General features: G+C 47.6%; 1 protein-coding gene across 2 annotated transcripts in view; it reads right to left on the bottom strand.

Annotated features, from left to right (window-relative positions):
- Window positions 1-14,283, bottom strand: part of GOLM1 (golgi membrane protein 1) — a 36,719-nt gene that overhangs the window by 5,994 nt on the left and 16,442 nt on the right. For both annotated transcript variants that reach the window (XM_080915293.1, XM_080915294.1), the window contains exons 4-6: window positions 6,072-6,126; window positions 4,987-5,089; window positions 1,860-1,980 (exon numbers count right to left, since the gene is read on the bottom strand). In XM_080915293.1, the coding sequence (XP_080771419.1) occupies window positions 1,860-1,980; window positions 4,987-5,089; window positions 6,072-6,126 (279 nt within the window). The remainder of the gene's footprint in view (window positions 1-1,859; window positions 1,981-4,986; window positions 5,090-6,071; window positions 6,127-14,283) is intronic.

The raw sequence follows: 14,283 nt of genomic DNA, 5'->3' as shown, positions 1-14,283 counted from the left end.
TGACTCCCCTCTGTCATATCTTACCAACCAATGATAGCCTACTGATAGCAGTTCCTTTTACCAGCATATCCTATCTCGTGGCCAAGAAAAAGGCATCCTGTGAGTCAAAAACCAATCTGGAGACGAAAGAAAAAATCAAGACCAGCCACACAGTGACAGCAAACTTACCAGGCCATAGATATAGAACAGGAAGCCCCAGTGTGTGAAGTAGATATGAAAAAGACAATGAGGCAGAGATAGAAATACAGAGCAAAAGATTCTGTACATACATAAAGCTCTTGGTGTGTTTGTGTGTAGACTAGCCTTGGAGAAGGGACAGTTTCTCAAATTAGAGATAAAATTAAAACCTACAAGAGTGAAAGACGGGAACAAAGTATGAAAACAACAGAACAAAATTCCAGGGATGTGGGATGACCACAGAGAAGACTCCATATGGCCTCCCTGGATCCCTCATGCTCTTTGTAGGCAGGCGGCCGTATATGGCAGCCCTCGTCTTGACAATTTCAGAGTGTCACACATATGTAATGATCACACCTGGGTAAGACAAGTCAAGAAATCTCTAGCTAATCAAGATTTCAGAATCCCTTCGGGGGGTTGGAGAGACAGCTCAGCGGTTAAGAGCACTGGCTGCTCTTCCAGAGGTCCTGAGTTCAATTCCCAGCAACCACATGGTGGCTCACAACCATCTGTAATGGGATCTGAGGCCCTCTCTGGTGTGTCTGAAGACAGCTGCAGTGTACATAAAATAATTTAAAAATATATATCCTCCAAATTCGTGTCAAATCCAAACTATAGATATTGTGGGAGTTCAGAGAACATCAAGCAGGATAAAACTATCATTTCAAACTACAGGAAAATTAAAATTTCTGAGAAACCCAAAAGGAAACTATCAGAAGGGATGCTCACCAACACAGACCACATTCTAGGCTAAAACTGTATCTTAGCACATTTACATTAGGAAGCATGCCATGTCTGGTCTTCTACCACAGTAACATTAAACAAGGAACTGGGAGCAGAAAGGTAACTAGGAAATCTGCAAATGGGTGGAGAGTAAGATTCAGACTTTTAATAACACATGGCTTAAAGTAAAAGTCTCAAATTTCAAAAATAATTTGATCATGCCTTTAATCCCAGCAGTTGGGAGGCAGAGGCAGATGGATCTCTGTGAGTTTGAGGCCGGTCTGGTTTACATAGTGAGTTCCAGGAGAGACAGAACTATATGGTGAGACTCTGCCTTAAAAAAGTTAAATATAAATAAAATTAAAATGTCTTGGTAAATATAAATGAGGGCAATTTGCATGTGTAGACTGCAGTAAAAGCAATGCTTTGTAAAACAGTATCTGTAGCACTAAATCCATACTTGAGAAAGGAAGATCTGTATCCAGGAATCAAGATTGTGCCTTTAGAAGCTATGGGACAAATTAGCCAATTAAACCCAAGGTCAAAGTGACTAGAAAAAAAGGTACATGAATTAGCTTATAACTTAATTTAAATGAATGAAAAAAAACAGAAAAATCAATGAAAAGAAAAGCTCATTCTTTGAAAAGATGATGCTCTAATTATCAGAAGAAAGTGAGAATGTCCCTATGGGATATCCATTGGCCAGACTGACCTTGGCCACGGTATTTAACATTGTGACCTCAGTATGTTCAAACCAGACAGCATCAGCTTCTTCCACAGGGACATGAGACTTTAAAGGGCAAAGCTGAGCTTGAGGGCCAGTACCCAAGATTGGGTGTGGGCATCCTGGCACCAGGCTTTGCTCTGTTATACCACAGGGAACCAACCCCGTAGGACAAAACTGTGAGGAGAGGAGCAAGTACCTCCTGGACGCCCAGGCCAGAGCAGACCCAAATTACCTGCTGACGCTGGTTGTCTCTTTCTCTGGAATCTAATGGTTCATTTCGCTTTCTGATGACCTCTTCTAGCTGCTCTTCACACTGTTCCTTCACCTCTTTCATCTGGTTGATACACTGGCTCCTGGTGAGGGCAAATGGAAGATGTGTGCAGGTCCCACACATTCCCTCCCTTGTCCCACGCCCACAGTCCAACTGCAGCAGGAGACAGAACAGCCCTTTCCTACCCAGGACATGTCTGAAAGAGAACTGCAAGGGCGAGCGTCAGTCTATAAATATTCGATGACCGAAGAAACCCGCTGATAACCACAGACTTGCTAAGTTTCGTTAAACAACCCCACCCCAACCCCCTCTATATCAAAAAACACTGGCTACCGATACAAGTTCCTAAAAGCTTTGTGATTTCCTGGTGTTCAGAGCATCTTCATCCATGAGCTCCTTGGACCAGACCTGTGGCAATTATGATAAGATGGCTCACAGGGTGGGTTGCTAGGGTGCTGCACATTTCAGGCTAGAGGTTGAAACATTCAGCCCCACCTCCTAGAGGAGGTGAAGGTGCCTGGAGACGGGGCTCGAACATATGGCCAGTGATGTCATCAATTATGCCTATATAAACAAACCCAGCTACCACCTGTGGACCTTGAGCTGTGACAGCTTCTTGGCTGGTAAAAATACAAAATCGTGGATTCCCAGATTCCATGGGGAAAGTAAGCTCTGCCTCCTCAGACTTTGCCTTATAACCACCATTGGTGGCTGTTCACCCGTGACATCTTTTGCAGGGAAACTTCCGTAGTCAGGAGAGCTGTCCTGCTCTGTGAGTGGCTATGGTGAATTACCTAGCTGTCAGAGACCCCCAGCTGAGATACACAGAACCCTTGCACCACCTCCCCCTAAAATGTAAGAGCATTTCAGCAAAGGGCAGAGAGGCAGAGCTAAAATTACTTGCTTTAGATGATGGGGAAGGTAAGAGGTGCTGCTCTAGTTAGGGCCATAAGACAGCTCATTTCCAGAAGACTTGCAGAGCCCACACTGGGCAGCCTTGCCTGAGTTGGAAGCATTTTGGAGCCTCAGCCCGTAACTTGGAGCATATCTTTTGGCAGCTCAAAACATCACTGGATCACAACATTCTACACACAGAGACTGGAACTGATAAGGAATAAGCAAAAACTTCACTGAAAAACTTGCCAGGGTCAGTCAAGCCGCAGGTGGCAGACCAGCATAAAGGGGCTGGAACACAGTGGGTAAAGAAACTTAGCTGTCCGAGGAATGAAGAGCGGGCCATCTTCTACTCCTGAACCTTTAGGCCTACAAAGAGGAATTTCCAGCTTCACTTGCTCGACTCTACAGAGGTAATCAGGAAGGGCCTCCTTCCTCCTCTCAGGAATCCACTCCCCCATATTCCAACTCGCAAGCATCAGGAGGAAGGAGCAGACTGTTCAAGGTAAGGCCCAGATCCTGAGACACAATGCAGACTAGGTCAGCATTAACTCCTGGGAGGTCCCAGGCTGGCTCTTTCAGGTACGTGCCCAAAGCAGATCCTTGCGGGTTAACTGGCTAAACTCCAGTGGTGCACAGCTCTAGGCCGTTAATGGCACTCCGGATAGTGCAGATTTTGGCCAGAGTGTCATTAAGGATCTCTACACCCGGTACAGGAATTCATCACTGTGATGGCATCAACAGGACCGGGGCTGTCGCTACCACATTCCAGCACCAGCATTTGCCAGCTACTCCCTCACAGTGGGAGGACGAATCAGAGTGTTCAGAGATCAAAAAAGCAAGGAAGGCTGGGTTTATGAGTGCAGTGTCACAAAAGTTGTGTGTGCCGGAAGAACAGCCATGTGGGATGCCTGTCATTTCCCGGAAAGATACTAACTTAGCCATGTGGCTACCTCGGTGCTCCTGGACACTTACTGTACAGGGATCTGAGCACTCGAGTGGGAGGAAGAACATGCGTTCCAGCCAGTCTATGCTATACAAACCCGAGGCCAGTTTGGGCTACACAGGGAAGCCCATTTCAAAATGAAACAAAAGGAATCGAGGAACTTAGCAATGCACATCTAGTGACAGGCTAAACCCGTGCTGTCTTGTCAAAGGATAACAGCCCAAGTAGCTTTTAAATGATGGAACTCCTTGTAGCTATATGAATTTGGTGTGTATGAGGTAAGAGAAAGCCTGAATAAGCCGGGGGCTGCAGTCCTGCAGACAGGCATGGACTAGAAGTCCGTGTGGGAGAAGGTAGCAGCTCTAGGGCTCGGCTGTGGGTCTGCTTCCTCTGATCACTGTTCTCTAACCTAACGGGGAGGAAACTAAACAGACAGCGGCCTTAGGCTCCACCCATGATCTGTCCTTTACTGTCTTCCCAGTGGGCGTGGCCTACCTTCTAAAGTTTCATTGTCAAATGTGGAAAATTCTCAAGGCAACGAGGTACCTGCCACACTCACATCCAGCAACAACCTATCCAAATCATGCCACAATATACTAAGCATTTTTTTAGCTCACGCTAGGCATTAAGAAAAAAATACTTATTTTTACGTGTATGTGTGTGTACCTGAGCGTATGCATGTGCACCATGCGTGTGCAGGAGCCCACGAGTCTGAAGAGGGGATCAGGTCTCTTGGAAATGGAGTTACAGAGGTTTGTTAGCTGCCATGTGGGTGCTGGGAACTGAACCTGGGTCCTCTGGAAGAGCAGCCAGTGCTCCTAACCACTGAGCCACCCCTCCAGTTCATGGCTGACATTTTTAAAGTGTTCAGATTGCCAAAGTGGTACAACTGTGCTTCAGTTTATGACATATAACGTACATGTTTATGATACATGCATGTTAATGTATATGTTTATGATACACACATGTTAATGTATAGTGACAAGTCAGGTCCTGCTGAGCACTGCTTGTGTGTATGTGTGTGCACACACACGTTAATGTTTGCACGTGAGCATATGTGTGTGTGTGTGTGCACGCGCGCGAGTGTGCACAATGTACCTTTCCTACTTACTCTGCATAATAAGCCCTGCTGACTTATACTCAAATAGACACTGGTTGCTAAAGGACTTGAGTCTCAGAAGTTAATGTCTCTTCTCACATGCCACACATGACAAGGTATAAGCCACCTCCCCACTGGGCCACACTCACAGGTCATAGGAGAACTTCTTCTCCAGGCTGCTCTGGTTCTTCTGGAACTGGAAGATGTCCTGCTGAAGTCTGCCGTAACTCCTCTGCAGCGCCTTCAACTGGTCTAAGCCAAAAGGACAAGTCACCTCACTGGTCTCTGTGGCTATCCTGCCACTCACACACACAAGACACACAAGAACCTACTCCAGTAGTGGCAGTGCGTGCCTTTAAACACGCCACTGGTGGTCGGTCTATAGAGCAAGTTTCAGGACAGCCAAGGCTACACCGAGAAACCCTGTTTCAACAAAACAAGACAAAGCCAAACCACAACAGAACCACAAGGCAGCACAACTGCCTCAGAAGGAAGGAGAGGAAGAGGGCAGCCACACCCTGCCAGCCCACCACCGACATGGGCAGCTCCCACAGGAGCCTGTACCTTGATCCTATTAAAAATGTCCAGTAGGACTTATTTTAATCGCCTAGTTTCCTTATGTGTGTGAGTGCTTGCAACTCTGTGTGTGTAGAGGTCAAAGGTCAGTTTCTCCTTGCACTGTGTGGATTTTGGGATCAACCTCAGGTCGTAAGGCTTAGCAGCAAGTGCCTTTCGCCGCTGTGCCACCTCACCAGACCCAATGTGTGCTTTACACACACAGCTTGAAGATAACTTTATACCAAGTTTTAAATAAGTTTGTGCCTTCTGACCTTGGCCTGAGATCAAGTACGGGACCTTCCCCATGTTGGTGCCCAGAGTCTTGGATTAGTGAGTACTACTTGTCCAAAGTGATCACTTATTTGCTGGTGGGGACTGAACCTAAGGTCTTGCAAACACTACGCAAGTGCTCCACCCTCAGCACATCCCATCCCAGTATTTCTTAAAGACCCATAAACCAATGAACAGGCTGAATTATGTCCATCATAACTTGCCATGTACACAGTAATATTTTATAAAGACAGGTGGGTAAATAATACATTCACAATGGCTCAATAACTTCTAACATGAGTTACAGTGACAGAGTCACCTGAGACCCTTATGGGAGTCAGGCCAGGCTAGCTCTTCTTTGAGGCAGCTGCTGAGCTGGAGGCGGTTGGGGGTTAGGAGGGCTTACCTTGCAGGTCTCTGATGAGCTTCTCACTGGTGGTGATATTATTCACTAAAACCGCCTGCAAAGAAGACAAACTTGGAATCAGACAACTTGGCCTTCAGGGCATGAGTCGGAGGAGAGGAACAGTACCCAACCAGCAGCAGCCCAGCCAGGCACGGGAGCCACACTCCGTTGTACTCTCCCTATCCAAGCGAAGGAAGTGCATTCCAGCCAACCTGGGAGGAGTAATGAAACCAGTGCCTCAATCCCAGTTCCCAGACATCCTTCCCTGCCAGGAGTAGCTTCTCCCTCTTCCAAGCTCCTGTCACTTCCCCTCTGACATGAGGCAGGGAAGAGACAGCACACAATGAGGACTCTGGCGCTGACAATCCTGACTACTTCGTATGTGCAGCTACTCACTTGCACTAGGAGCTGAACAGGCCACCATCCCATGGCAAGACACAGGCACCTAGGCCTATGGTACAGCTTGCTGACGTGGTTCTCAATAGCAAGAGTGCTAAAGAAGAAACAGACAAATGCTACCATGCCAGACACATACCAGGGAGTAGGCTCTCAGCAGCTGCCCTGCAAGTGGCTAGGAACCTGAGCAAGACAAGTTTTATGAGCCGCACCTGTGATGCTTAATTTTTGGCATTAGTGAGACAGGATTAAGGAGACCCTAGAGACACACTAATGTGCTTCTGAGTATTCATCCTGCATCCCGACAGGATCTGTATCCTGAGAGACTAAGATCCACCCACATTAAGGGCAGCACCCAGGGCAGGGGTGTCTGGTCTTCGGATTCCAGGGCTACCATGAACAGCTGAGAATTACATTGCTATCTTCCCCAGTTCTGGGGCTTTCAGATATGGAAGTGAATCTAGGATCCCTGTATCCTAGGATCTCCAGTTCACAGGATATCTGCCCCCCACACACACACAGCCTCCATAATCCCATGAGGCAATGTCCCTGACAAGGCTTCTCTCACACAACTAATGGTTCAAGCCTCCATGAAGGGCCCAAGGCTTGAGAAGCAAACACATGAGAGAAGGGAGACAAACACTAAAGCTCAGAGCAACAAAGGCAAGGGCTACTTACTAACACACACAGACGAGTACGCTTAGTGACACAAATCTCTTACTATATCATGTCCAACAGAGGAATATTCTACTAATAATATATTATAATAATATAATAAATATATTAATATATAATAATAACAACACACTGCTCAACACAGATATTTTCATCTATTCTGCACTGACGAAGCTGTGCCTCCCTCCGTCCCCTCCCATGTCCTCTGGAAACCCCTGTGATAAAGCCTTTACAGTCCCCGGGGCCCGAGCAGAGGGAAGGTCACAGGATGTCCAGCCTCCTGAGCAATGCAGACGCCGTGCAGAGACGAAACGCAGCCAGGCTCAGTGCTTGCTGTGGGAGTAATTTGGGCAGAGAAGCCCCCAAGACATTGAAATTCCTCTCGCAGGAAGGGGCTTTTCCAGAGAAGTATTTCTTTCACTCGGATGTGGAAAGGGAGGAGAATGAGGGATAAGAGGGGCCACTCTAATAATAGGACTTTCCCAGCACAAAATTCCTGCTGCTCTGGGCAAAAGGAAAAGGGGGCAGGGGAGCAAGCATTTGCTAGACTGTGTGAAAGGGGCTGTCCTAGGATCCCACAATCTCTCTCTGAATATACATGCAGGAGAATTCAATAGGAATCCTGAGGCCTTACCTGCCCACCCGCATTCACTGTGGTGAGTCCCAGAGCTCAAAAGTGCAGACACATGGAGTATTACATAGCCTTTTACAAGGGAGGTTCCAACCCGTGCTACAGCACAGATGAACCTCAAAGACATGAGGGGTGGGGGCTGAAGAAGCAAGCCAGTCACAAGAGGAAAGTGTTGAGTGGACTACACTCACAAGAGAAACCTCAAGTGTCTGGGGAAGGCGGGGGAGGGGGAGGATAGGCCAACGGTAAGTGTAAAATCTCCAAGACAAAGAGGCCCACTACCCAGCAAGGGGAGCCGCAGCAGCCCCGGGGATTTTGAAGGCATTTCTGCTTCCACATGGCTTTTATTCTGCCAAAGATGTTTTCTCACCTTCCCTAAGAACATGGAGATGAGGCCAGAAAATGCCACCAAGGTTTCTGCATATAATTTTAAACTTATAGAAAATGTTTGAATTGTGGTAAGGAGGATGGAAAACGCTTCCTAACTTGTTTGGTTTGTCTGGGACACGTAGATTGGTCGCCTTCATTGTGACACTTTCATACAACCACGTAATGTACTTAGCTATACTCACCCCACAATTATTTTCACATAACAATAGATGCTACACTTAACAGTTTTTCCTCATATTTTGATTTCGAGTGACTTTGGGATGTCCCTTTACAGTGTCACCAGAATGAACTGGAAATCAAACTAATTTATCCCAGCCATTCCGGTCTGAGGACAAGTTATTTCGGCATTGGATTGTTGGAAAACTAGCTCATTGTTTGACAGTAAGCTTTCAAACAGTGACAAACAAGGGGGAGGGAGGGCTTTGAAGCTCGAGCTTCAGAGAAGGCAGGCAGATACCAGAGGACACTGTACTGATCACAGACACACACATCAACCAGTAACCCCTGGGGCTGGTGGGACAGACAGGAGCGGATGTTCCCCCAGAGCACGACAGCTGCACATTATAAATAATGACAGCATTGTCTGATAAGTAAAATGTATCTTATATGTTTCACAGGTGTTTTGCCTGCACATACACATGTGCACCATGTACACACAGTTCTCGCAGAGGTCAGAAGATTCCCTGGAAGGAGACAACTGTGAGCTGTGTGGGTGAAAGAAACAGAACCAAGGTCCTGTGTGGCCAGAGCTCCAACTACACTAACTGCTGCGCAGCCTTTCTGGCCTCATGACACATTTTTTTATATGGTTAGGATGGTGAGTTTTGCGTGTGCTTTACTCTAATGATACGACTTTTATTTAATGTTGTTTGCTTTAATGTGTCCAAGTTATTATTTCAAGATGTAATTTACACTAAAGGGTGCTCAGGAAATGGTTTACTGTCTTCAGGATAAACCTAGGATCTCTAATGGCACACCTCACCCAGACAGTTTAAGACCTTAACTGACGCTCCTGGCCCAGGACAGCACAGAGCCTAAGGGAGGAAGAGCAAGAAGCTGAGCTGCAAAGAGCAGACAGACTCTCAGGGACTACACTTACCCCCAAGTACTCCACCTCCACCACAACCCCCCAAAACCAAAGTGGGTTGTCACTGAATACATGTTCCCATAGAAACAAGAACACAGTAGCAAGACAGCTGGTCGGTGCTCACAAAATTCTGTGATTAAGCAAATTTGCAGAAAGGAGAGCAATGCTGAATAGCTTACAGGAAGAGGTTGCTGGGTTTTTCAGTGTGACCATCGCAGCTTTGCCTATATATAGCAACATTGTTGCCACCTGTCACTTAAGAAAGGGATACTGGCTGAGCAGCCTCTACTGATTTCACTGGGCACCAGCATCTTAGCAGCTATTCAACAGAGTAGACAGTAAACAGGTCAATTCCTGATGTAACCTGCTACAATGGAGAGTCACAACACACAAGGTTTCCCAGGAAACCTGGAAGCAAAGGCCTCGAGAGCAAAGCCCCCACTTCTCCAATCCCCAGGACTCAGCAAACAAAATGGGGATTCCTCTCTCCAGCTATTTGATCACATGACGCCTCCACACGAAGAAGACAGTTCACCTGGAACTCTCCAGCTTCCTCTTGGAAAACTCTGAGACCCGGTGTGATTCTGTCTCAGCCTGTCTCTCCTAAAAAGAGAGTTGTCTTTCATGATGAATTGTATTGTGCTGTCACAGTGACCCTGGCTCAGGTTTCAGAAGTTGCTGCCAGTTTATTATGGTAAAGAGCATGGAGAAGCAGTTCAGGGCACGTGACCAGAACAGACACAAGGAGGAGGCAGGGACTAGGTGGTCCCAAGGACCTGCCTTGTCACATGACTTTTCTTAGAAAGACATGAACAAACTGCTCACTTCCAGCATTCACAACACGAGACTAGCTAGGCGACCTTCTCACTTTTACATAGATCCCTCAGAGGAATCTCCCTTGCCTTCAGGCCTCGGCCATACCCCACCCCATCCTTTTCCTAACATTGGTGCTGAAACCTGGGACATCATTTTTTAACAACAGGTGATATTGACATGGGTGAGAGGCTGCTACAGGGCAGGACTAAGAGACGGTTGCATCAGTGGAAACCACCTCAGCATTCAGGAAAGCAGCGTCCCCAGAGTTCCCTGCTCACCTGCATGGCAGCTCTATTAAAGACTCTCAGGGGCTGGAGAGGTAGCTCAGCCCCTCTCTTCCAGAGGTCCTGAGTTCAATTCCCAACAACCACATGGTGGCTCACAACTATCTGTGTAATGGGATCTGATGCTCTCTTCTGGTGTGTCTGAAGACATCTACAGTGTACTCACACACATAAAATAAATATATCTTTTAAAAAAAGGGTAAAGACTCACAATTCCTTCTTGTGGTATAGCCTCAGAAGGATTCGTGATCATTCTGAGCCTCCTTGCTTAGTTCTTGGTGTTGAGCATTCCTTTCCCCTCTAGGAGGGAGTGGCTCCACTGGAAGGAAACAGCTCTACAGATGCCCCCAGTGACCTGTTCTACAACCAAAATAGCATGCCAGCTGGGGCCAATCCCACAGGGCAAGAGCCTGTGGAGACAGACCACAGTCAAACCATCCAAGGAACAGGAAAGTCCCTCCCTCCCTCTTCCACAGCAGCTAACGAGGTTCTTCATGGGGAGCTTTGGCCTGAACCAGCTCTGCCTACAAATCCATCCTCCCCACATGCTCCTTAAACGGAAAGACCTCTGGCCTGCATGACCACACCACTCCTATACCGCCACACAGTTCTAAACACCGAGGAGCTGAACTCTAGCTATGCTGAGAGGTAGGGAGACAGACAACTGGACAAGCATGGTGAGCCTCGGACAAATGGCCCTCTCTAGGATCTCCCTCACGCAGCAGCACTGCACAGGTATGCGTTAGATGTCCAAGTGAACAAGCACCAAGAGGCCTAGCGATGAGCAATCTCCACTCTGGCTTCTGGTAGCAAATAGAGGCACTTGGCATTCATGCCATGACTCAGTGGCTGAGTACTGCCTCTGGCGTGTCAAGGACAAAGGGAAGCATCGGAAACTCAACCATCTATGTAGGAAACACCTGGTGCATATGGGCACCTGCCAAAGGCCTGTTAAAGGGGAGAGCAACACCCTTCCACCTTAGCTAGGCCGAACAGGAAGGCCCAGCCTACAACTCAGTGGAGGGCCAGGGCACTCCAGGATCTCTTCTGCTGACTGAGGGCTGCAAGGAGTCCCCATCCCCAAGGGAAAGTGAACCATAAGCCAAAACTGGCTGCTAGGAACCAAGAATCCCCAGAAAAGAGACTGTGCAGGTGCTGATGAGAGGAGGGAGGGAGGGAGGGATAGGTGATGGATGGATGATGGATAGATAAATGGATGATGGATGGATGGATGATGGATGGAAAAATGGATGATGGATGGAAAAATGGATGATGAATGGATGGATGGATGGATGGATGGATGGATGGATGGATGGATGGATGATGTGATGATGTGATGATGGATGATGGATGAATGATGGAGATGTGATGATGGATGGATGATGGATGGATGGATGGATGATGGATGGATGGTGGATAGATGATGGATGATGGATGGAAAAATGGATGATGGATGAATGGATGATGTGATGATGGATGGATGGGTAGATGATGGGTGGATAGATGGATGAATGATGGATGATGTGATAATGGATGGATGAATGATGGATGATGGATGATGGATGAATGATGGATGATGGATGGATGATGGATGGATGATGGATGCATAAATGGATGATGGATGGGTGGATGATGTTATGATGGGACTGTTTTCTAGAGGTTGCAAAGTCCATTCCCTGGCAGAAGAATTGAATGGCTGAGAGAGACTAAGCCTCAGAGAAAGGGAAGGTAATAGTTTCATACACTTGGTATTTTATAGGGGCCCCTGGAGCGGCCCCTTTTTCTTACAGGTCCTGTTTATATATACACATAGTGCCTTCCAGATGTTTCTCTTTGCAATATCCTCTGCAGACAAGAAGCTACCATCTCAGGGACCCTGCCTTGGCTTTACTGGTCCACCTGTGGCCCTCCAAGGCCCCATCAGAAGAAAGAGAACAGGGTATCAGCTGCCACAAACACCTCCCAGGCTCTCTGCCCACTGCATGCATCTACAGGTGACTTGGGTCAAAGAGAATTTCCAGGGGGGCCCAAATAAGCCAGGCATGGAGGACCCCAGAACATTCATCAATTCCTCATTAGGAGGTGAACTGAAGTCAAACCACAGCCTCCTCTGCCCTTGCCCCTGACGCAATGCACACTCCTGTGGCACCTCTGATAATGGCCCTAAGCTCCTCTCCACTTCACCTTGCTGGGCACTGCTCACTGCCTTAGCTCGGTGCTGAGGATAGAGCTGGTGGGTCATTTCCAGCCACAGCCCAATCTTCTAGGACAGAGAATCTCAGCTCTGTCTCTGAAGGGAGGGCAGGCTGGCACCAACAATTCTTAACTCTTCCTGGCTTGCTTTGGCCATCCAAGAGACCAGTGATACATGGGCCTGTGGCCATAGGTTTTCAGCCTCAAGGGAGTTCACAACTAAGGCAAGTATGACTGAAGAATAATTCCTGCAAAGAGCCCCTGGAGTGTCCACACTGTGTTGTCCACAGACAGGAATCTTGTTCGTTTGCTTTTTCCCTGTGCAGGACACAACACTTTTACTCAAGTGATTTGCACCTGAGCTAGTTACAGACAAGCTCGAGAACGTTCCCAGGAGGGTATGTGCACAAAGCTGCTCATCCCAGATAGAATACCAACGGCAGACTAATTCACTGCCACATCCAGAGCAGTAAGCCAGTGACTTTAGCAGACTTACTTATGGACTCAGGGATGGGGGCTATGTGCTGCAAGGACAACTTAAGGCAGGCATACCACTACAGAAGAGGCTCCCTGCCCTCCAGTAGCTGTTAACTAACCATTTACATAGCCTCAGGGAGAGCCCTCATGCATTCAGGGCCTGCCCCATGAGCTGCCTGTGAGCCTTTGCTTCTGTCAGCCAATGACAGTAGTCAGCACAAAGTTAAGAAAGTGTGGGTTTCAAGATGGCAGTGGTCATGCCCAGCCTGGAGGTCAGAGTTTCATGGCTAGTTAACAGAGCCATGACTAACACTCCTAATGATCCCACTTGTGATGGCTGGTACTTCCTGTCAGGTGCAGAGGATCTGAAACCACCAAAGAGACAAACCTCTGGGCCTGTCTATGAGGAAGATTCTAGATGGGGTAAACTGAAACATCAAGGCCTGGCCACAAGACAGCCTTAACTGTGTATCAGATAAACACTTCTTTGTCACAGCCTGAGAAAGGCAATGGATCCACCACGGGTTCTAAACCTGGAGTAAATGTGGCGGACATCAGTGTGCCAAAAGCAAAGGGAAAATAACATCAAAGAGGGCTGCTGAGGTTCTTTCTTTCCGAACCTCCCATCAGATGCTTACCTTGTGGTATTTGGAAGTATAAAGAGAACTGTGGGGGTATCATGTGGGGCCCTATGCTCCTTTAAATAGGTTGGTCCCCACAGACTCATGTGTTTGAATGCTTGGCCATTGGGAGTGGCACTGTTAGGAGGTGTGGCCTTGGCTGAAGGAAGTATTTCACTAGAGGGTGGGCTTTGAGGTCTCAGAAGTCCCAAACCAGTTAGTTTATTGCCTGATGCCACTGATCTGGTTGTAGAACTCTGGGCTCTGTCTTCACACTGTGTCTGCCTGCACCTCAGCCATGATGAAAATGGACTACACCTCTAAATCTGTAAGCCAGCTGCAGGTGAATGTTTTCCTTTCGTAAGAGCTGCTGTGTTCATGGTGTCTCTTCTAGCAGTACAACCCTAACCCTGTCATCAGCATACTCAAGCTCACAGGTTTGATAAACCTAACAATGAACACAGGATAGCAGGCAGCAAGAGACAATCACAGCTCACCAAAGCAATCTTGGGCGCAGAGAGGACAAACACCACCCAACCTTTAAAGCACTGGACAATGTGCACCCGAGCCCTACTGCTTACAGCAAATGTGAGCCTCCAGGTCTGGGTGTGAAATCTACTCTCTCTCATGCTTTAGAAAGTGT

Source organism: Micromys minutus (assembly GCF_963924665.1).
Source record: "Micromys minutus genome assembly, chromosome: 1".
Classification (NCBI taxonomy): Eukaryota; Metazoa; Chordata; class Mammalia; order Rodentia; family Muridae; genus Micromys; species Micromys minutus.
This window is presented reverse-complemented; position numbering and strand designations above follow the sequence as displayed.